This window comes from Equus przewalskii, chromosome 18 (genome assembly GCF_037783145.1).
Source record: "Equus przewalskii isolate Varuska chromosome 18, EquPr2, whole genome shotgun sequence".
Lineage (NCBI taxonomy): Eukaryota > Metazoa > Chordata > Mammalia > Perissodactyla > Equidae > Equus > Equus przewalskii.
The window spans coordinates 58,565,035-58,589,270 of NC_091848.1; the positions used below are offsets into that span (position 1 = coordinate 58,565,035).

The 24,236-nt window shown below is 41.8% G+C and overlaps 1 protein-coding gene and 1 pseudogene across 7 annotated transcripts in view; both read left to right on the top strand.

Annotated features, from left to right (window-relative positions):
* GABRR3 (gamma-aminobutyric acid type A receptor subunit rho3) overlaps positions 1-24,236 on the top strand; it is a 57,351-nt gene that overhangs the window by 5,198 nt on the left and 27,917 nt on the right. The window contains exons 1-3 of one of the 7 annotated variants that reach the window (XM_070582894.1): positions 16,544-17,123; positions 20,646-20,690; positions 22,533-22,600. In XM_070582894.1, the coding sequence (XP_070438995.1) occupies positions 22,598-22,600 (3 nt within the window). In that variant the 5' untranslated portion in view covers positions 16,544-17,123; positions 20,646-20,690; positions 22,533-22,597. Of the gene's footprint in view, positions 1-13,744; positions 17,124-20,645; positions 20,886-22,532; positions 22,601-24,236 lie in introns of those variants that run through there. The other 6 variants (XM_070582891.1, XM_070582896.1, XM_070582898.1 and 3 more) reach the window with 6 other exon arrangements.
* Positions 5,077-6,028, top strand: LOC139076960 (olfactory receptor 5H2-like; annotated as a pseudogene).

Consider the following 24,236-nt stretch of genomic DNA (forward strand, 5'->3'; position numbering starts at 1 on the left):
GCGGTGACTTCTGCCATTTACTCAATCCGGTTTGATTCTTATCTAAAAGTTGTGGGACCGCCCAATGGCCGGACCCTACCGGCACTGGTACCATTTTAACTTTTTTTCCTTTGTCTTGTAAAGAGATGACTCGCATACCCATGCCTTAAATTTAGCCCTAACCCTCAACTCGGGGCAGCAGCAGGAGCTCTGACTGCCCGTGGGTCCTGTCCCCACGCACCAGCTCTGCCTGCCCATGGGTCCTGTCCCCATGCCAGCGGGGGCAGCAGAAGCGGCAGCAGCAGAAGCTCTGACTGCCCATGGGTCCTGTCCCCATGCTATTCCACACTATTCTCTAAATAAAAGAGCACTACTGCCAGATCTTGAGAGTCTAAGAAATCTTTCTTTCGACTCCTCGGCTCACCGACCCCGCATCAACACTGCTCACCCCACCCTTCCGCAGAGTTCCCAGTGAATGCTGTTTTGTCTATGTTATTTTTGCACCACTTCTTTCTCTTTCATTAGCAAAATTTTAAGGAAGCAGGAAAATAGATGAATGAGTATTAAAAAATATATCCTTTTTTCCCCAGTGTAGCCACTGGAGGTTAATTTATTTTTTACTTTTTAGGTAACAAATGAAAATGTTACAGATGAGTAAATTGTTTTATTTTTCTGAATGAATGCTCTTTGAAAACATTCTCTGCTAACGCATGAAAGACAAAGCTGAACACATTACAACCACGTTCAAAATTCCTCAATAAAGTTCCTTTAATTTGGTGTACAGCACAAAGGCCCTACCTGGCCTCTAGACCCCCTGTGAGCCCACCCAGGCTGGCCTCCCTGCCCCAATCTGGCTCCTGCTTCTCTCTTGGCATGCCAGCTCCATTGACCATGTTGAGCTTCTCCAGGGATCCAGGTCTCCGGATAATTCAGGCCCTCCAATGAAGAAGGCCCTGTGGAAGGCAAATGTCCACAGGCATCACCTTGCTGGAAATGAAGGCCCTCACCCTACCCTGACCTCTGAGACAGAATCTGCATTTTAACAAGATCTCCAGGAGATTCAGTCTGTAAAGTTTGGGAAGTTCTGATCCGCACCTCCTTCCACTGTGGTCCTTTGCCCTTTTTTCCTTTGCTCCTTCCTGACATTTGCCTAGTAAGGTCTCTCATCAGATTTCGGCTTAAATTGGGGAGTTAGATACAGGTCTGGATGTGCGCTCCGGTTTGCATGAGAACAACTTTCTGGGGTTGGCTCCTGAAGGGAATCTAGAACTCTGGCCTCATCAAGATCATGTATGATTATCTCAGACAAGACCATGCCGATCAAAGCACTCAGAACACCAAAATGTATAGATAAGCTGGAGTTTGCATAACCTTGTCAGAAGTGTTATCTGTGGTGGAAAATAGTGGCATAAAGTGCAGTTTCAAGTGTTCAAACTAGCATTGTCTGCGATGAGTTGATGTTTAGGATTTCGGAGTCTCTAATGCCCTGAGGGACAGCCTGGACTTCTCACGCATGTCCAAGTCCACAGTGCCCAGAGGAGCAGCTTAGCTTTGTCCTAGAGGGGATCCTTGGGTGCTGCCAGGGGAATTTTAGGTCTTCACTCCTTCCTCTTCTGGAAAAGGCACACAGTTGTATAATTAGTTGACTCTTCTGTTCAAAACAATTAATACAAACAATATCTTACTGAGCTTGGGAAATGAAGCCTCCACAATGAATCAGTGTGCAAAGAACTGCTACCTATGTTATTGTGATTTCCTGTGCTGCTGTATAATTTTCTACTTTAGAAAGCCTAGCTCTTTGAAAGGATCTCCACTATTTCTTAACAGGTATTTGTAAGAGATAATGATTTCTATAATATTCATTATTTTTTATAGAAAGTTGAAAATAATGCTGTTCATAATAATTTTGATTTGGTTTACAGGATTCCCTAGCCAGTTGAGATGGAAAACAAATAGTGAATAATCTGTGTTACTTTATTACTGTGAGGAAAATCTAGATAAACAAAATAGCTCTGAGAGTGAATTGTACTCTTTAATGATATTTAGTTATCTGGCTAGCACAATTATAACGACTACATAACATATGTTTTGGTAAACAAGAACGTTCAACAATTTAAAAGTGAATTTAAGGATTCAGGTCGTCATGATTCCTACATAAGAAATCTTGCTGAGGATTCTGATGAAAACGTTTATTCCATTTAATTAACGACATTCTCTGACTAACTCTTAAGTTAAATCACTTGGATATTAACCTCCCTACCTCCCACCTACTTCTGACAAAAATTTAATTGAGTATTTTTATGTACATGTGATTTATAAAATGATATAAATATACATATTATACCTATGGAGAAGAGGACAAATGTGGAAAATGTCCCTTGCCTGCTCTTTCCAGCTTTATGACTTAATATGTATCCACATATTGAATTTGAGAATTTTTGCTTATTTAAGTGATTTAGGATTGCATGGAAGGAAGACCATTCTAAGTAAAAATATGTTTAACGACTACAATTATTGGCATTGGTTATTCATGTTGTCTGAGTTAGGTTCTAGTCTTTGGCTCAGTTTTATTCTGCTAATAAAACTGGTGAAGACGGTGCTCTCAAGTAAAACCAGCAGGATCTCTGGGCAAGACAGTTCTAATGACAGTCACAGAAAGATACGGCAACTTTTAAATATAGAAACAACTTTCAGGCAGTGCCAGTATATTTATGAACAGTACAGACTTTCTAAGGTAAAATTTAAAATGAAAATCTGTTTCATACACAAATCTGTAGGGAAAATAAACATGGAATTTTGACTAAAAGAAAAAGAAAGGACTCCCAGTGTTGACACTTTTAATGAAAACTGAGGTGAAGACAAACATTCACCCCGGCCTCTGAGCCTCCCCGTCTTCCCCTCAGGCCTCAGAGAGACTTCCTCTCTCCCTCTGCCTGGCCTTGTCTTCCTGACACTGACCGTCTCTGACTGGTATTCTCTACCTTCTTCTCTTCCTGCCCTTGTTTTCTTTTCACCCACCAAATTTCCCATTCCACTTCTTTCCCCTCTATCTTCTCAGTGCTTTCCTCTCTCTTTTGAAAACTTCATGACATTGTTCTACAGAAGGAAAATTCAAATCTGTCTATGGGCAGTGGACAGGTGCAAACTGTTGTCCACATCTTGGAGAACTCTCTTCATTCTCCTACTGCACTGCCACTTCTTTCCCAATCACTTCTCCTTATTCTCTGACCTCAACTCTATCACTAAATGGAAATTGCTTTCACTAAACACACTAAGATGTCTTAATTTCCACACTCAGTGAAATCTGGTCACTCCTTATCCTACCAGAGCATTTATTTCACTTTTGGCACTGTACTTCACGTTGTCCTCGAGTATTTTCCTCTCTGTAAGTCCACAACACTCAGCTTCCCAATTCCTCCTGCTTTTCTGATCACTCTGCTCATATCCTTCTCTGTCTCTCCCTTGTCTCCTTTTGTGTGAGCCAGAGCTCTGGGTTGCAAAAGGAAATTAGTTCATGGAATGGAAATTAAATAGAAATGTTAGGCAAGGAGGAGAAAACCACTTGAGAAATGGGAAGAAACAAAGAAATAAGGCAGCCCTTCAACAGCCAAAATCATGTCCCAACTTTAGCTCAATAAGAGCTGCTGTCATTGCTGCTGCATTTGGATTGTCACAGCTCACACTGAAGATGCCACTGTTGTGGGTGCAGGATGCGTTTTCCAGGGTCTTGATCTGGTTCCCTTGGTTGACTTTGCAACCAATATTCTCCTTGTCCTCATTTGACCCCTTTTCTTCCTCTCCCCATATTTCAAATCCAGTGTGGATGGCTTTGGGTGGCTAATCCTAGATTAAGTCCTCTACTCTAGCTGCAAGGGGGATGGGAAAGTCAGCTTCTAGAACTTTTGGCTTCTAGCGTGGATGACAGATTTTGTCTGACACCAAGACTCATGTGGTAGAAAGAGGATCAGATGTGATCCATCTGATAAATGATGTATATCCATTTTGTCATCTCTTTAGTATAACTTCTTCAAGTTTCTATCCATGCTCTCCTTCTTTTTACCATATGCTCCCTCTCCAAAGGGCAGGAATCCATAATTATGCTTTCAGCCATCCTGAACACCCTCACGTCATCATTTCTATTAAGCTCTGGTAGACTCATGCTACTAAGTACATCTCACCTGGATGTTCAGAGGATGCTCTCTCCATATACTGGCCAATGCACCTGAGTTCTCAGTCTCAATTTTCAGTGATCATCTATCAGTCACCAAATGACTCATCTCCTAGCTGACCAGCCCTTCTCATCTAGTTTGTCACCAAGTCCCAGTGACTCTTCATTCTCATTTTTCTTAATCTATCTCTTTGACATCCTCCCCACTCCCAATGTGATATCACACGTGGACTATGAACTGCACATGCACTTTAATCAACTGGGGCCCATGTAAAAAATGCATATTATTAGACCCCATTCTTAACCTACTGGGTCAATTTCTACAGAAATACCTCAGAATCTATATTTTGCACAAAAATATTCCCAAGACCATTCCGATATGTAATCTGGCTTGAGTCCCTGGATAATAATAACAACTTCCTAACAGCATCCCTGATGCTAGGTTCTCCTCCCTGAAGCCTATGTTATACAACCTAATACATAATTTTAAAAATATCTAATGATGCCACTACTTTTATTAAAAGCTTTCAGTGCTTGCCTACTGATTGAAGAATAAATTTCAAGATTTTTCACATGGCCTTCAATTCATTTTATAATCCAGGCTCTTCTAATATCTTTATTTTTTATGCTTCTTCCATGTCCTACACACAGATTTCCCTCCTCATTCAATAGTTTCCCCACAAGGATGCTCATGTTTAGCATGTCTTCCTTCTCTTCTCAATCTGTTCATTCCAGCACATAGTTTGAATAGAAATAATTGGATTTTTCTAATATAACGATTACTCCAGATAGTTTCCATGTATTAGAGTAAGAGCAAATAAAATTAATGGCATTTGGGCTAGTGCAGGGTTTTATTTCAATTACCCTCACCAAATTTTCTTCTATAAAACCTTGGTGAATATTCTTTTTACTTCGATTACATTTTATTTCAGGGGTCATCTATTAAGGATATGGAAACTAAAAATGCAACTTTGCTGACAGAGTTTGTTCTCACAGGACTTGCATATCAACTGGAGTGGCAAATCCCCCTGTTTCTGGTGTTCTTGGTGATATATCTCATCACCATTATGGGAAACCTTGGACTAATTGCACTCATCTGCAATGACCCTCACCTTCACACTCCCATGTACTTGTTCCTTGGGAGTTTAGCCTTCATGGATGCTTGGATATCATCCACAGTGACCCCCAAGATGCTGGTCAACTTCTTTGCCACAAATCAGATGATCTCTCTCTCTGAATGCACGTTACAATTTTTTTCCTTTGCATTCAGTGCAACCACAGAATGTTTTCTTTTGGCAGCAATGGCATATGATCGCTATGTGGCCATATGCAAACCTTTACTTTATCCAGTGATTATGACCGATAGACTATGCATCCGACTGTTAGTCGCCTTATTTGTGTGTGGCCTTATTCATCCCGCATTTCATCTACTTTTTTTACTCAGATTAACCTTCTGTAATTCTAACATAATACATCACTTTTACTGTGACATCATGCCATTGTTTAAGATTTCCTGTACTGACCCTTCTATTAATGTTCTGATGGTTTTTATCTCCTCTGGGTCAATACAGGTGTTCACCATTCTGACTGTTCTTGTCTCTTATACACTTGTTCTCTTTACAATCTTAAAAAGGAAGTCTGTACAAGGCATCAGGAAAGCCTTCTCCACCTGTGGAGCCCATCTCTTCTCTGTCTCTTTATACTATGGCCCTCTCCTCTTCATGTATGTGCGCCCTAGATCTGCACAGAGCAGATGACCAAGATATGATGGACTCTCTATTTTACACTGTCATCATTCCGTTGTTAAATCCAATTATCTACAGCCTGAGAAATAGGAAAGTCATAGATTCACTGACAAAACTGTTGAAGAGAAGTGTTTAGATTTCATACTAATATCTGTTCTCTTTCTACTAAAACTGTCACACAATTGTGCAGATGAGATGTGGCTTTGTTTGGTTAGTGTGCAAAGTTTTTTATAATTGTGATTGTCCTACTGTTTTATGGACTTAAAGTGGGAGTACCTAATAAACTCTTTAATATATGTGTGTATGTTATTCAAAAACAGGGAGAGAATTTTAATCAGATGTTCATGTCATACTATTATAATTAAACAGGAAAGCAAATATAATGTTTTATATGACTGTATGTTTTCAATGTGGCTTCATAAGTGCATTAAGTACTAAAATAGTGGAGTTCCTCTGAACAGGACTCGATTATAATGTCTTTGATTATAATACAGCTGGGCAGCCTGGAGGCTCATATCACATTGAACTCCACAGTGGAGGCAGGTTTGTGTTTGGGTGAACAGAGGCAAATCCCAGTAATTCTGCTAGCCACCAAAGGCCTTTCATTCCACTTTGTTTGGGACATGGTGAATGTCACTTCTTGTGTGGTTCAACTCTCATGTCACACAGAGAAATAAACAGAATGGGAAAGCAATGAGGAAAACATGAGAAATGAGTTAAGACAGTGAAGACAGCGCCAGACTGTAAGAGGCAGCTCTTCACCGAGGTGATTCCATGAGGAGCCAGAAGTGAGTTGCCTCTCAGTGTCTATGATGCCTTCCAAGGCCCTTTGTAGCTCTACTTGTATGTTGTTGGGTAATCTTAAAGGTTTCACTAATTCAGAAAGTTGAAAGACAAGATTGGAGACCTAAGTTGAGATGGGCACAGTGAAGAAGAGAGAAGCAGCAGAATAGGAAGAAAATGGTCTCAATCTTCCTAGAATTAAAAAAAAAAAAATGAAGCTGGTAATATAAAGAAATGAGTAATATGTAAATGTTATTGGACTATGTTGTTGACAAGGAGGAGCTTTAAATGCATGTTACCAAAATTCACATAATGTTAGGGTGATATGATGTCACAGGATTCAGTGGGGTCTGGGGAAGACATGAAAATGAGCAGGAGTTTGGATGTTTTGTGCCCTAAAAGTCCTTGAAAGGTAGCTTTCCTCACATTCCATGCTATTGAAATATAACAGGTGATCCATCTTCAGGTCCATGTCTGTCCTTCCTCTCTCAGCCACTGCTTCTATACACATTCCTACTGGTACCACTGAGGCCTTTATCCTGAAAACTACCTGCCTCTGTTTTGTAAAACTCTAGTTACTTATCTCGTTCATCCTGCTGATATTCTCTTACTTTCTAAACATAGCTGCTAGATTAATCTTTGTAAACAAACTCTCCTTATATCATATCCCTCTTTGATAACTTTCAATGGATTATCATAGCTACCAAATTATACACATATATGGTAAACATATCTAGAATGTCATATATAGATACAGGTACACAAATATACAGTGATGCATCATTTAACGTGAGGATGTGTTCTGAGAAATGAATTGTTAGGCAATTTCATCATTGTGTGAACGTCATGGAGTGCACTTACGCAACCTGGATGGTATAGCCTACTACACATCTAGACTAGATAGTACTAAGATTATGGGACTACCATTGTACATGCAGTCTGTCGACCAAGACGTCATTAATTGGGCCATGACTGTAGCTATATATACAGATTATATGGTATCTAAATGCATTTATTTATTTATTTCTACTTCAAGCTGCATTTGTTCACTGGCACTATTTGAGGTTCTTTCAAATAAAACATTGGTTTAACTCTGAGCCTTTTCCTCCACAATTCTCCTCATGGACTCTGTTATACTCAAATTGAGTACTGAAAAGCCTTTAGACAAATCTTACTCTCTCAGTTTCAAGCTTTTGCATTCAAGAATTTCCACGGAGACTCCTCCCCACTCATCTGCCCTGTTCCTGTAAAATTGAAACTGCATCACATCTTCAGTCTCTCCCAAACGTTACAATTTTTGTGATGCATTTCCAGATCACTTCTAACAAGACAGGAATGCTCACTCATTTTGAACTTTTAGCAGTTTATTTATTCCGCTTAGGCCATACTTGGCCTCTGTAATTCTTATTTTTGGCCTACGAGCTCTTTTAGGTTATAATTTAGAAGTTTATCTTTTGGAGTAGGTTGCCCAGTGGCTTACACACATGAGGTCCTAAGTAAGTATGTGTGAAATATTTGTAAAACTAAATTAATCTGACAGCACAAAGACATAGAATGCAGTAAGAGGGCATCACTCATTTTCAATCTTGTAATGAGCTGGGAGATTTCTGGGCCTGGGATGAATGCTGCACACCAACTCACCTTTTTAAGTTTCTTTCATGACAATCACAAACATCATACACCTGAAATGGATTATTCTTGATCCTCTTATCACTAGGATTGGCTGCTGGGATAGAGTATGACAAAATACCAGGGAGAAGCCCCTTCATTAAAAGTTTGTTTTAAAAGTACCAAACATGTAGGTATTCAAAACAAATATCATGACCCTATCTTCCTTGAGGTCCGGTTCACAAGATGAGCCCAGGTCATCTGCCTTCTTTTTGCTCCTCGGAGGGATCCCTGAAGCCACAGAAAAGGGATGGATTGGTCATATTTCAGTTGCTTTTCCCCTTTCTCCCTAAAGAATCATCGTTATTGCATATGTCCATTGTTCACTGATTGTCATTTCGATACAACATTTCCATTGTTGGTTTCCTGTCAATTATTAATATTTTTGCTTCTTCATACATTGCTGTGATCCAAAGACTAACTGAAAACATAAGCATCTGGTGTGTATATCTTCCGCCATCGCAAAGGCCGTTTTCTAATGGATTTTTTTTAGCTGTCAGACTTGCATGCATTGATTCTCTTTCTCTTTCCTAAGGGGGGGCCACAATTTTAACATGTGCACAAGGAAATATTTACAAAAATTCACTGCAGGATTGTTTATGACAGAAAAATAAGAAATAAATGTCTATCAACAAAATAATGAATAAATAAAATGTTAGTTATCCACACACTGAAATATCATATAGCAGCTAAAATTAACTAGAGCTATATCCAGCAACATCATAAATTTCTAAGCACAATGCTGAAAGAAAAAGTAGGCTGTAGAAATAAAAGTGTAATATGACACCATTTATGTAAATTTTTTTGAAACATGCACGTTTGTACATTATTTATGAATAATATATATAATAACAGTATAGCTATATATAATGATGAACACTAGATAGAGGTTGAGAGGGAAGTAAGGATTTATTCCATCATTCTGTAATATTTTATACTAAACATATATTTTAAAGAGGAAAGATATGCCTAAGAAACATAGGAGGAGGTTTTAATCCACGGGCTGAGAAGACATAACCCAAGCTAAGGAAATTACCATGATAACGCAATAACTCAGGATACAAGGTGTCAAGGAGACAAATCAATTCCAGGAAGTGTAAGAATTTCCTTCACACTATATTTCTGGGAAGGAAATGACATTCTTAACTCCTAGTGAGCAGGTCAGCTGTCGCTGTGTTGCTCACCTTGTGGTATTCCAGCTGGGGAAGTGTAATTTCACTGACATACCCACTCATTAGTACTTTGCACACATAGAGGAAGTATTTCCAGTGAGTATTTCTATTGCATGTGTGCCAAGTACCTGTAGGAGCCATAACTTAACAGTGATAGTGTGCTCCTGTCCCTCTGCCCGAGACTAATTTATTTTTTATTTATCAGGCTGTTTACCATGCTAACCTTAATCTGAACCACTTTTGATATGAAAGGAATAAACCATCATCTTAAAATGTGCTTATTTATTTGACAAAAATAATCATATAATTTTTTGTTTGTACTAATGGCAATCTGTATGCATTTGGGGAGTGAAAGATTCCTTCCTGGATTAAAAATGAGCCAGGAGATAATTTAATGTGTAATAAAAATTAAATTAATCATCTTTGTTCTCATAAGCATATTATATTGCTAAGTCATTAAACATACTCAAACGATATGGTGCTGGATTAAGGGGATTTCGTGGCCAACCTCACTGCTTTGTCTGCCGGGACGGCAGCTGAGACCCTATCAAGCAGGGATCGAGTGTCCGCAAAGAACCTCCTCTGGAAAGAGCACTGCAGGATGGAAATTGAAAATGAAAAATCTGCTCTGTATTCCTTAAATTGCTGATGATCCAGACAGATGTCTGCCTGTAAGTGACGCACATCTGTCTAATCTACTAAGACAAGAGATGCCGCATTGAAGGCCGTGTCTCTCTTTTTACTTTGATACATTTTACCTGGTACTGTTTACTTTTAAAAAGACACATGAAGAAGCAACATTGATAACAGTACTGGAAAGGGTCTACATCCCTTTCGTTTGGAAGAGATGATCCTGGCTTCCCAGTTGGTCCTCTTCACCTGCATCTGGATCACATTGATGCCAAATGCCTTTGCTGCTTCTGAAATCAAGAAGCTGCCCCAGCGGTGCTCCTCTTCAAGGAAACCAACCCGGTAAGACGCCCAGAGTGGTCCATGCATCGTTGCCCAGTTTCTCTCACCAGCTGCCTCAGACCTACGGGAACCCTAGAAACACATTTTTGGTGGTAGCACATCTTGCAGCAGTGATTGTCTCTAGGGAGAGCATTCACACTTCAGATATATCACTTCTGGTTATTATCAGAAAGAGCAGAATCTTGGGTCTCTGCTGGCGTTTGTATGCTTATTTTGGGAGAAAACAGTTAAAGGGCTCATGTAGAGATCTTCTTTCAGGGAACATATTTCTTCAATGAGTAATGAATTCATTACTAATGATGACACATGTTAAATGTTTCTTCAATTTTTTTACAGTAGAAATTAATCTAAGCCTCAGCTTCTAATGCCCAGTCCTTGTAGAGTGGATAGTTCCGTATAGTGATGAGACAGTATTGAAGGGCATTAAAGCCATTTGTTTTCTTTCAAAATTTGTTTTTAAAATATCATCCTGAATGTCAGCACATCCTCATTATTATCTTGTCGTCAATAATCAAGCGCATCTTTGGACATTGTGGTGAAGGAGCATAGCTCTCTACCAGAGTGACCAGTTCATCCTGATTTGTGGGGACTTCGAGGGTCTCAGCACTGAAATTCCCGGGAATCCCCCAGTCCCAGGCAAACGGGAACTATGAGTCACCCTACTGCCCATGTTCCTCCAATAACCAAGGAATGACCTCGTGTCTTGGGAAAGTCTTTCCTTGTCCCCAAGCACAAGATTTCCAAAATGACCCCCCAGGAGAAATTGAGGAATGAAAGTGAGTGGTATCACCCAGCTGACTTGGCAATCAACGAGGTGACAGATGTTTCAGCCAGATTCCTCTCAATGATGAATATTTATGAAGCGCTCACAATAAGATCAGGAAAGAGAACAAAAAAATTTAATAAATCCTTTGAAGCCTCAGGTTAACGACCTAAAACAAAAGAGGTGTGTGGGGTCAGAGGGGAAAGAGGGAACTAGAGTCCTGATTTCTGCTCTGCTCCTGAAAGTCAAGGCCCACCTCCCACACTCTCCCCCCGTGCTTCCACTCGCACACTCAGATCTAGATGACACGGAGTCTTGTCCAGTTTAACCACTTTCTGAGTCTTCCTCAAGGCAATTAGACAAGCAATACTGGGGATACGGTGGGTTATAACACCAGACTATGTTTTTTCAGGTTGTTTATAACAGCTGCATGGTATATTTTATCTAACTTTGAAATCAATGGAGACTGCGCAAAATACCGTCTGCCCCTCCAGCAGCAGCAGATTTGTCCAGCTTGTTTGGTGGATATGTGGATGAGGAGAAGGGAGATTGTCCTGGGAGCAAATCCGTCACACCGGCTCACTATTGGTGGCAGAGTCACTGCAGAAAAATCCACCACGTGTATTATTTAGGTGTCATGTGAGGGACAAAAGGAGGACATCTGTTCCTTGTGTGGGGTGGGAATTTTTTTCTTACGGTAGATGTCTCATTTTTAGACTCCTAAGTGAAAAGGGAACCCCAGGGTTCTGCTACACGGGCCCAGCCTGCTTGTTGTCACTTCTCCATATCCTAAATGAGGTACCCCTTTCAGCAACAAGCTAGAATACAGTTCGTTAAAATTTACATCTTCGTCTTTTGTTCTTCAGAGGAAAAATCCCCTAGGGCACTAGGCATTGAGTAAACCATCAACAAGCTTCAGAAGCAGCCGCTTGGAATGAGAGCCAGGCATCTTTCCCCAGTGAAGAGAGGAATCCCACCGGCCAGTCTCTGAGCCGTCCCTCGGCCTTTCTCATGCAGGTCCTAAGGCATTCTGACAAAAATGCAGAAACTACTGTGGAGTGTCGTTTCTAGAGCAAGAAGCCCAGGTTCTTCCAACCTTAGTATGTGAATAAATACTGTGACGTTCTCTGCCCCATACCAATCTGATAATCAATAAGTAATGAATGGATTCATAATCCACTCTTACAACTCAAGAGATCTAACAGCATGGACATGGAAGAAAGGCATGATCTGTCTTTGAAAATTATGAGTGGATTTATACACATCACCTCACATTTATGCGCATCATTTTGAGTCAGTTTTCATACAATCAGGCCCTTAAAGGCTTTGCTAATAACTATTTTCATTCAGAATATAATCTTACTTTTTACCCTAAAATTCTTTTTTTATCCAAATATTTTTTAAATATTTTATTCAAAGATCTCCTTTATTTTTAAAAAACAAAATGGGGGGACAGGTTGGTGAATAAAGTTAGTTACGGCAGGGGGAAAAGTTCCCTGTTTTGCCTGCCTGAGGAAGAGCTTTAGCTCCCTAGGGACGAAAGAGGATCAGGCGTATAGACCCACTGAATATTTATCCATTCTCTCAACAATTGTATCGAGGGCCCTCTATACGCCGAGGGCCGGGTTGGGAGTTAAGGATCCTAGGGGAACAGCACACCGTTTCTGACCTTAAGAACATGAGCAGAGTGCGGAGTCTGCTTAAATCAGTTTACAAGAGCCAATTGTTAAACACTGAGGCCGTTAAAAATAAGCATTATTAAAAATTAAATTATATAAACATAGAATTAAATATATTATTTTTAAAATAAAGGCAATAAATACTCAAAACTCACCCCTTCCTAATTTCTTTACTACAGTTTGCTGTTACTTTTGTTCTTGAGGTTATTTCCGTGCATCGTATCAGTATGGTGGAAACACCACACTCTACTCTACCTGCTCTCCTACCCTTTACTATACCATATTGTATTATTCTACATCACACTATGGGCTACGCACAGCTCTGTCATGTCTATATGGGTTGTGTTTTGCTCCATTTGTAATAGTCATTGAAGCTAAAAAAGTTAATTTTAATGTGTATACGTATACTCTTGCAAAGCAGTATGATGCAGCAATAAAATTCTATGAAAGAAACAAAATGGAAATACAAGTTCAAAGAAAACAAGGGATGATATCAAATTTCTTATTTTTAAAGAAGAGCTTATTTGTGTCTTTTAATGTGGGTATTTAGATTCATTGGATACAGTAAAAGGAGGAATATGTTTTATTTTAAATTATCACTATTTAAGTGATAAGTTTTTATAAAGTGATAAAATTTTATAATGAGAAAATTGTAGGGGCCGGCCCTGTGGCCGAGTGGTTAAGTTTGCGCACTCCGCTGTGGCGGCCCAGGGTTTCGCTGGTTCAGATCCTGCGCGTGGACATGGCACTGCTCGTCAGGCCACGTTGAGGCAGCATCCCACATGCTACAACTAGAAGGACCTGCAACTAAAAAATATACAACTATGTACTGGGGGGATTTGGGGAGAAAAAGCAGGGGAAAAAAAGATTGGCAACAGTTGTTAGCTCAGGTGCCAATCTTTAAAAAAAAAAAAATGTAGATGTCTAAATACGTGTGAAGGAGTATATAGAGTTTCGAAATTCTTTTTGAGGGTCTGTAAGCCACATAATCCTTTTTGAGAAATAGATGAGGTATAAATGCCGTCAGAAATATGTAAAATTTGGGGATGTCTGCTTGTACATCAGGAGCCCCCGTGTGTACATCAGGAGCCCCCGTGAGAACAGGTGCGTGCTGTCAGGTACTGTGGAGAGAGTGTCTCCCGCAGGCTGTGTGCGCAGTGTTCTTGGGGTCCTTAATTAAGTTCTATCCCTTCCAATCTCACAGAGAAGTTTGCCTCTGAAAAGACACATCAGTGACAGGCCATTTAGTTGTATTCCATTTCAAAGGAGTTCACAAATTGTCGCAGGTATCCACCCAAAGTTATATTCCCTTTTTCCTAAAATAATAACTAGCCAGCTTTTAATAAACGTCTACTATTTTCCAGACCAGGGGTTCTCCTGAGAAATTGCTGTCGATGCAAATCTTCATACCCCAAATGACTGAATCAGAAACTCCGGGCATGGGGCCCAGCACAGCGAGTGACTCAGATGCATGCCAAGGAAGGGAATACTCACAAAACATCTGGAGTGGGGCCTTCAACATAGGAGGCATTTAATAAAAACCAACTGCTATTGCATTTTCAATAAATAGTTCATTCTAGCTCCTGGGAAGATGTTTTCTAGTTAATTTGAGATCCTTGGAAGAAATAATTCTATGCGTTCAATTATTCATAGGATATAATGATTTATGTTTAAAATCAAACTCTGTCTTCCACCCAAAGCATATTTCTTCCTCCAATTTCCCCATCTATCAATGGCAAAAATACAAACATAGGTGTCTGAGGGTCTCAACCAGAAACTTCCCTATTGAAAGACCACACTGGGTGACGTCAGGTGCCCATAGGCCTGACACAGCTTTTTAACCAGATGCTTCAGGATGTGAAATTCTCACCATCAAAGTCACTTCACTGAGTTAGGACATTGCATCCACGAGTCAGTTCTCTGTTAAAATTTGCATCTCTTTCCTGGAGAAGACATTTATTAATGCAAAAGCATATCAGGAATTCAGAGTAGCTAGACTCCATCTGGTAGACCCCTCGGGGTCTTGTGCTTTTGCTGCTGCTGACAACGATGATGGTGATGCTGTCAGGCACATTGTTCTGAAAGGAGATGCTGAGCCAAGTCTCCAGCACCCGGGACAAGAGGACGGCTGTGTGTCACTTACAGAGGAGCTGTGCTCACACTCTGCTCCTCTCTGGACTGTCGCTGGGAAGCTTGCATCACAGGACTGAAACAAGTCAGGGAGACCCAGGACGTGCCTGGGTCCACAGACCAGGGAATAACAGGCTCCAGTTGCAGGTCAGCACCCTCCACACCCCGAGAGGCCACCCCCTGCTCTGCTTTGCCCTGGAGAACTGCAGGTGGACAGGGACCTCACTGACCTCATTATGGGACCCGGCATCCGGCCCAATCTGTTGTCACATCTGTTCATTTGTCCTTTGGATTCCTCCCCACTCCCATTGCCATCCCTCAAGTTCTAGAACCTACTGCAGTGATCCCACCTCTAACCTCAACCTGCACCTATACGTTCTGCTCATTTCGTCTCTGGAAAAACACTCTTTTCACCGGTTTTGCAATTTTGCAGTGCTCTTGTTCTTTTGTCTCAGTGAAGAGGCAGTTTTACTTGAGTGACTCCAGGAGTCACTCAGGTGCATACTTAATGCGGATTCCCAGGCCGCGTCTCATGGTACTCTGCTTTAGGTGATTGGAGGTGAAGTTTGTGGACCTAAATCTTGATCACCTCCACCCAGCGATAGTGACCAGGTTTTCCTGATGTAAAAACCATACTCCGAGAAACACTGCCTGACAGGGCATTACATCCAAACTCAGTTTGTCATTTAAGGTGCCCCAAAATTTGGCTTACCATACCTGCCCCACCCTTATACAATAAAGAGTACATGTTGACAGATCTGTGGCCGTGTGTAACATGAGCTGAGAGTACGAGCTCTTAAGTATATATTTCAGAGGACACCGTATGAACACAGAAGTCTAACCTAAATCAGAATATCCAGAAGCACATGTATCTCAAAGTATTTTTTTCCCCTTTGGAGGGTCAGCAAACAAGGAACCAGAATGAGGAAAGACGACAGCACCAAAGTGTGGCCTCTGAAATACAAGCAACTTTTCCATATCGAGGACCACGACTTCGCAACGAGACCTGGATTTGGAGGTGAGTATTATCTTTACAATACTCTTATGTCACAATCCATTGCACTGCCCAAATGGACTTGAACATTTGAAGCAATTAAGACCAAAACACAAGCAAAGATCATCAATTAAAAAAAGCAAACTTTTACAATGATATTCTCTCGAGGGAGAACAACTGATACTTCATGCATTTTAAATTGACCAAAAAACAGAGGAATATCTTTAGTAAATATCCTTACTGCTTACTAATTATAAATAGTGTGTGTTCAATAGATAGTGAATGGCTACATCCTGCCTACACACCAGCTTATTGTTTCAGCTAAAACCTGGAAATTGGATCACGTGATGATGTTCATGAAGTCTTACTGAATATTCTCGTAAGCTGGGACGCCCGGCGTTCCTAGGGGAACTAGCACGTCAAACGCCACGGCTCCCTGGGAAACACTCCGCCCAGGATTTTTCACCACATCTGGCAGCTGAAATTGTTTGACACGTTGGAGCGCCGGGGCCTGTGCTGAGCCCTCGGCTGCACCAGCTCCTTCCACCCACAGGGCCCCCAGGAAGCGGCCCTGTCACGACCCCTCATGTTCCAGTGTGGAAACTGGCTCAGAGAGGTTCGATCTGCTCCAGGCCGTGAAAACAGCAGCGAGTGGTGGAACCAAGATGCAGCGGCGGGAAGCGGGTGGAGAAGGCCATTCGAACGACATACTTGGAACAGTCTTTCCTCCCCAGATGCTCCAACGTGGGAGCAGCTGCATCACTGGGGGCGCCGAGTTTTCGAGAGACCCACGGGATGTGGTGACATCAGCCGGTTAAATTGAACTCCGCGCCTCGCTGTAAACCCGCGTTGCCCTCAAGTCTCGCGCTCCCGCAGTTCCTGCAGGGAGGACGCTCGGAGTCCCGGGGATGCGGCCGGAAGAGCAGCGGACGCGAGGGCGGGAAGGCGGCATCCTGCGGCCCTGGAACAGGGGCAGCTTTCCGATAAATGACCAGGACTTCCCGTTCTGGGGAGGCGGGACTTGATCCGAGCTCGACCGTGGTCCTGACCAGGGGAGGCGAGGCAAGCAGGCAGGTGCCACGGGGGACTGATTTATTGACGTAATATTATTACGTAGATAAAATCCAAGCTACGTCAGGTGGGGGTGAGCGGCAGGTTGTTAGTTTTCTTTTCCTGGAATCCATTGGGTTGCAGTTCTCCGGGTCTGGCTCTGACTTTATTAGATTAGTGACTCAACTTATAATCACCTGGGGGACTTAACGCCCCATCGCTGGGCCCCACCCCCGGGGGTCCACTCCCTAGTTGGGGGAGGAGCGGGAAGCTTGCTTTGTGAGTCAATTGCTAGGGGATGCGGGTGCTGCTGGTCTGGGAATCACATTTGATAACTAGGAACTGACTTAGTTTAGCAGCTTCAGATGAAATCTTGGTGGGTTTAATTTTTTGTTTTTCCAGAGCATTTCTCACATTTATTGAACCTAACTTAAGGTTTTAGAAGCCTCGAAATTAACCAGGTTTAAAGAGCCGTCCGTTTTTACTGCTGGGAGTGCTTCCTCATCTCCTTTTCTTCACATCGCTCCTCCTCAGCTGTCGCGTCCTCACCGCGATTCGAAAGACGCCTGAGCCCTGAGCTACCGTTCCCAATAGACCGTTTCCTTCCCCAACCAAATTCGCCCAAAGTTGGCACAGTATGCTCTCCAACTACCACGTAGGGATTCTGTCCCTTGGTCTCTATGATTTCATAAAAAGTTTCTAAAATCTTTTCCCGCCGCTGTCTGGAGAAAATCTAAAGATAAACGTGCGCGGCCGCGGGCCCTTTGCGCCACCAGGGGGCGCCGGTCGCACAGGAATGACTTGGACGCCCGGAATGAGGTTCTCTTCCACGCTAAGGCAAAAAGCTGCCCAAGTTCCTGTCCGGTTGGGCTCCTCAGTTAAACGAATTCCTATCCTAGAGGAAATGGTTTTTATGGGTCTATTTCAGACCGTTGAAAGCCAGAAAGATTGAGAGAAAAATGACTGTCCTTGAATTTGGACCTTGAAAGGTTGTGTCGCTCCAAGTGGCCCGAGGACCAGCCCCAGGAGGCCCAGGGAGTTAGACATGCACGAGCTCAGGCTCCACGCCGGGCTTTCTGAATCAAAATCTGCGTTTTAAGCAGATCCCCAGGTGTGTTGAATACACGGTACAATTTGAGAAACGCAGCTATAGATTACGAGGAGCCGCCCTCCGCTTTCGTTTTAAAACACGTGTGCCTTCATTCTGCCTTCCCTGTTATCATCCGCATCCCCCAGAAAAACAGAACATTGACCTTAAATTTCCACTTCTCTTGATGTGTTAGAGATACGTCTTAGGATTTTTTTTCTGAGTGAAAAAGCTTTTTTAAAACAATTTTTTTTTTCCTGAGGCTACTTTGTGAGGTTATTAAAAATGCAATTGAAGTGTGCTACTTAGTGGCAGGTGGCAAATCACCACATGATTAAGAAATTTTTCTGACAGTCATGGACGGGGGCTAAATGGTGTCCGAATGGCTTGTGTGCTCAGTCACTTCAGGCGGAAAAATCCATAAATCCAGTCAGAAACGTCAGTCTGGTGTCCGTCTGTGAAATACAGTCGCTGGCCCTCTCTTGTCTCAGTCAGAACGGCTTCCTATCCCGTGACCCATGCCCTGCTCTCTGCAGGCTGCCTTCCTGGGGAAGTCAGGCCACAGGATACAGAGACAGGCTCTGATTTATCTTCGCTTTCTCCATCCCGTCCGTAACACAGACACGCACAGGCTGCTTCCCTCTTGAGCCAAATGTAACTTCAGCACTTCTCCTGCCTTAATGTGTTTTCCTAATTAGCTTTAACATTAAAACCAGCTGCTACCGCAGTGTTTCTTACTCTGATAACACATTAGAAGATTAATTGACTCATTATGTGGAAACAGGAGGATGTAAATTTAGGGGAGCCTTTGTTTCACTTGGGTTATAAATTGCAGCTCATTTTCTTTCTTTATGTGCTCCCTACCCTTTACATCTCCCATAACTAAAGGCTTTTTGTGTTGTCTTAGAGATGATCATTTCTTTGTTTCTTTAAAGGGAAATCTGTTCAGCATCTAGAGACTGGCTACTGAGTCAAGACAAAAGCTAAGATGCAAAAGCCACTTGTAGAGTCTTTGCTTGTCTAACCAGAGGAGGGATGGGAGCCACAGTACCGGGCTGTGGTCCTGCAGTCAGCAGCTCTAGGTTTCAGGCAGTGTCTCTGGTCTCTGACCTCTCTGAGTGATTCCCTCATGGCTCAGATGGGGCTAAAGTCGGCTCGACCCAGCTAACTGAGGGCTGTAATGACCATATGAGATAGTATACATGATGGATCTTAAATGCACTGTGCAGATAAGATGTTTAACTTTTGGTTAACTCTCCTTGTCCCAGCATGCATAAAAGCCAGATTGCTGATCTATCTTTATGTTATAAAAAGAACTGCAAACGTGTGTGCTGCTACCTCATTAGCGATCCTGGGAAAGCAACACCATAATCGTAACAGTTGATATTTATTGAATTCTTACCACATTTCAAATGCTTTATATAGAAAGTTAATAAAAGTGTTTATGAAATTGTTAATATTCATGCTGTTGCATGTATTACTGATCCAATGGATAATGAGTAAGTTGTCCAGACATTTGAATGGGGTTAGGCTACGGGCCCAAGCGTCCTTCCGTTTAGTCTCACAGCAACCCTATCAGGTAGGGGCTGTGTACTTATTTCTCTCTTTTACAGATGAGCAAACTGAGCTTCCGGGCTGTGAAGGGATTTACAGAAGTCTGGCTTTCACTTGGGTTTATGTGGCTACGAATTCCATGATTCTCAGCCCATCTGCTTTATCTCCACCTTCCCTCTGGGACTCAGCTCCTTATCTGTAAAAAGAATGATCTTTGGAGCTTTTATCCAGCTCCAAAATCCTTTGATTCTGCGTCTTGCCTTTGCATGTCCCTAACCCTCCTCTCTGTCCTCAGGAGTGTCAGAGCGCAGTGTAGATTCCTAGACCCAGGAGTGAGGTGCACTTGGGCGTGGAGCACAGAGGAGACAAAAATGGGGTCAGAGAGCATCTGAGGGCAAGCACGGCCCCTTGAAATGGAAGAGCTCAGCCCCACGAGAAGAGAATAAACCAGAAGGAGGAAAGAAGAAATCTCAGACATTTCTGGGAACCCATTCCTAACAGACAAGCCATGTTTTCACCCCACTCTCAGACCAGCCTTCACACAACACTGAGGGCCAAGTGTCCAGTGATGGCATGAGTATATCCTTGTGTGGTGGCTTCACAAAACTGTCCCCAGGCTTGCAGAGAGAGTCATCAGCAACTAGCATCCACCTGAAAGTCATGAGATCCTAAATTCACGTTGCTCTCAGTTTTTGTCATGAAATAAGTGCTCTATGAGAAGCACTTATCATTTTTCGGGGCGGAGTGGACTGATTATTCACGTCTGAGTGTAGGCCTGGGAGTAGTGACTTGCATTCGTGGGAGGAGTTTCGCATTTTTGCTGAATTGCAGTAGCAATAACATTTGTTTAGTGTCATTTATTGAGCTCCAGTTAAGTTTACTAACTGTGTATTATTTCTAGTCCTCAAAGAAGTCTGGAAGGTGAACTACCACTCGGAGTTTATAGGTGAGGAAGCTCGGCTCGGAGATGTTCCTACCCGGGATCGCACGTGGTGGGTGGAGCTCAGTTCAAACTCTAGTCTGTGGCTCTGAGGCCAGAACTGTCTCCAGGACATTCTGCTACCTCTCAATACCTCTCCAGACCTTTTAGTCCCTTAAGTATTGGAGTTAAGGGGAAGATTTGCTCATCCTCAAGGGCCAGGTAGGGCCATGGATGAGATCTTTCCATGACTTTCTACTTTGATATCTCTACTAATTAAAGAAAAAAGGCAAACAAAACAAAAGCGTCAGAGCTAAGGCTGATAAAATAATAATACTGAGCTGTTCCCAAGTTAATGCTTAATCGTAATTATCATTAAACAATTTTTTAATAGAGTTATCATGATTAATGTTATAGAAAGTAATTGATCAAATATGGCAGGAGGTAGTTGGTGGTTAAGACGTAAGTGAGGCGTCCCCGAAGCCTGAAGCAGAGAGGTGTTTGAGTGACAGGCCCAGTGCTGGCTGGCTGGAGCCCTTGTAAGTGAGGAATGCTACTGAGGGTCTGGACTCACAGGACAGGAAAATCTGTGCTGATAAAGTGAAAGTAACATCAGCCATTAAAAAATGGGGGAGTCATAGATGGTGAACAGGGACTGGTGAGGCATATCTTGTTTTATCGTTTGTTGTGAATTTAAAACACAATGATAGGTGCTTTATTGAATTGTAAGCACATATATGTCACATGTAGCACATCCAGACATTAATTAGCCTCAGTAAAGAAGCTTTTCTAACCTGACCCTTCTAAATCCCAGAATCTTGACTAAAGCAGCCACCTGGGATCCATGTAGGCAAGATTTCTATTTTTCAACCATATTTTTAACTCTGGACTATACAGAGACAATAAAATTTAATTGAGAATTGGTCACTATGGAAAGAAAACATATAAAGACTATATGCATAAATATATAAATTATTTTAACATATATGTGCATCACGTTTCATACACAACACTGAACAACAAAGTTACTAACGTCGCTATCCCCTCACGGGGGAACTGGTGAAACCCTCTGTGAGGTGTAGCAAGGAGGCGTCTGGTCTCAGTCTGGGCTGGATTCCCGTGCGTCGTTATCCGGGTTCTCTGGCCCCGTGACCCTGGTTCTGTGAGACCCAATGGCAAGTGGATCTCAGCAGTCATCTGTCTGAAGTTGTTCCAGTTCTGACTTTCAGTTTGTTCTCACCAGTGCATTCCTAAGGATGTTTTCTTCATCCCAGTGAAGCTTGTGGTTACTGATGACCCGGGAGGGGCATTTGTGCATGTGCATCCCTGTGCAGCACTGTGCTGTCACCGTGTTCCTCTGACCCGTAGGCACTGCCCAAGTGGGAGAGGCTGATTTTGTGGCAGGAGAGGAAAGGCTCCCCATATATCCCACAGTCATCAACTCCATGACTACTCCACTGCCTGACTATAAAACACAGCTATTCCCATAGAGAATGCACAATTCTATGTACTCTTAGACAGGCTTTCAAAACATTGTTCCTTTCTAAATCACTGTTAGCTAAAAAAAAAGCACAAAAAACAAAAAGCAAAAAAAACTGAAAACACCACTTCTATACTAGAAGTATATTATAAGAAGGAAACTATTGTTTTTCCCAAGCAAATGTGTAACAATTATTGAAATAGCGTTTATTTATACATGTGCCTTTATATTATAATTGAATGTATACTAATATATCAATAGATTATGGAGAAATTTGTTTTAAAAAGTTTGAAAGTCATCTATTTGCAACATTGATCTCTCTCTGCTTTGAATGTTTCAAAAATAATTTTAATGATTTCTCAGTATATTACCCATCCTTCTTTCTGAAGGGTCTCCAGTCCCAGTGGGTATAGATGTCCAGGTTGAAAGCATTGACAGCATTTCAGAGGTTAACATGGTAAGTCTTTCCGTGAGATATTGGTCTTTTTCTGAAAGGACAGAAACTCAGTATTCTCCAAATCAATGGTGTTTTAATAAATCATTTTAATTATGTATATTACCTATTTTTTCCTACTTTGCTTATTAGAGTTGATGTTGCTTTCCTCTCTTCCACCCACTTCCTTCTGCCCTTGATTACAACTCCCATTGCTTCCCTGCCCCTCTCTTATCCTTCTAATGGTCTTGCAGGGGTGGACACCGTAGGACAGCGTGATATATTGACCTCTGTAACACGAACCAGGAAGAAATGTACAAGAAGAAAGGATGATCATAATTATGTGAAATATGAAATCACAACCATGAGTCTTTACCCGTAAAATGATAGACAGTTGACCCTGACTTGGTGGACTACTTCCAAATGTTTCAATTAATATTAACTTTGCTTATCCGTAGGCAAACAATAGCAAAGGACAAAGGATTTTTAAAAATTCATGGGACTAAAACTTTAATTAAGAAAACTTTGTCCACTCCCTTATAGTTTCTAGAAATCTGGAAGAGACTGACGTTGTTTTCTTTTGCAATGGAATATCTGTGTTTTGACGGAGTACGGCTTGCAAACCGCTCTTCCTAAAATCGGAAGCTGATCAACTGTAATTACGCTCGCCTCCCTCTTAGCCTTTTTCTGCCTTCTTTGCCCTTTCGTATGCTGGCTTTTTCGTTTCCTCTTCCGCCCCCCTTAACCTGGATTTACCCCCTCAGCTATTTTTATGTTTTACCGCCCCCTCCCATCATTCTTCCATTCTGTATCTCTCACTTTAGAACCACCTTCCTTGTCTACATAGTTACCGGAGCCAGTTATTATTTAAGTAATTTTAAGGTTTTTCAGGATTTTACTTTAAGAAATAATGGCTAACACCACAGCTGACTTACATGCACAAGCGAGTTATCTGTTTTCAGATGTATTTCCTTTTTACCTACTATTATTCTAACTTGTTAATATCTCAGAGCTTTTTGTAGCCCATTTTAGTATCTTTTTCTATGCCAAATAAAGAGTGCTTTATAGTTTCAAATTTTCAGTGTCCATTTCCTCGTTCTTAACTAATTCATGTGTATTCTCATATTTGAATCGCTCTTCCATCTCATTTTGTTCTCTTCAGTTGTGCTGTTTTTTCCATCATCCCGGGAGCTGCATTTCTTTCGTTTCTCATCAGTGCTTCACTGTGTGCACCTGTTCGCGACAAGGGCCCTCCCAGGTCCTCCCTGGTGAGAGGCAGCTCTGAATGTGTTTGGTTCAATTTTGGATTTGGTTTGAATTTTAGTTTTGTTCCCACCTCCCCCAAAAGTATTAAGCAGTTTACTTGTGAAAGCCTTTAGATGGGGCCTGTGCCCTCCCTTCTACCTGGGAACTCACACTTGGCTTTTCTCTTAGGTTCATCCTGCTTCATTCATTGATGTCGCCTCCCTGGTCCTGGCAGTCATTTGAAGTTGCAATTCTTAACCAAATGCTTATTGTCCTTCATTTTCTACTTTAAATATGGAAGCTTGGTTTTGGGGGAGTTTTAATAATAAAACCGGGGAATACCTCCTCCATGAATAGGGAGGCTGGAAATTACTGTCATTTCAAACTCTATTTTCCCTCTGGAGAGATCTAGTTT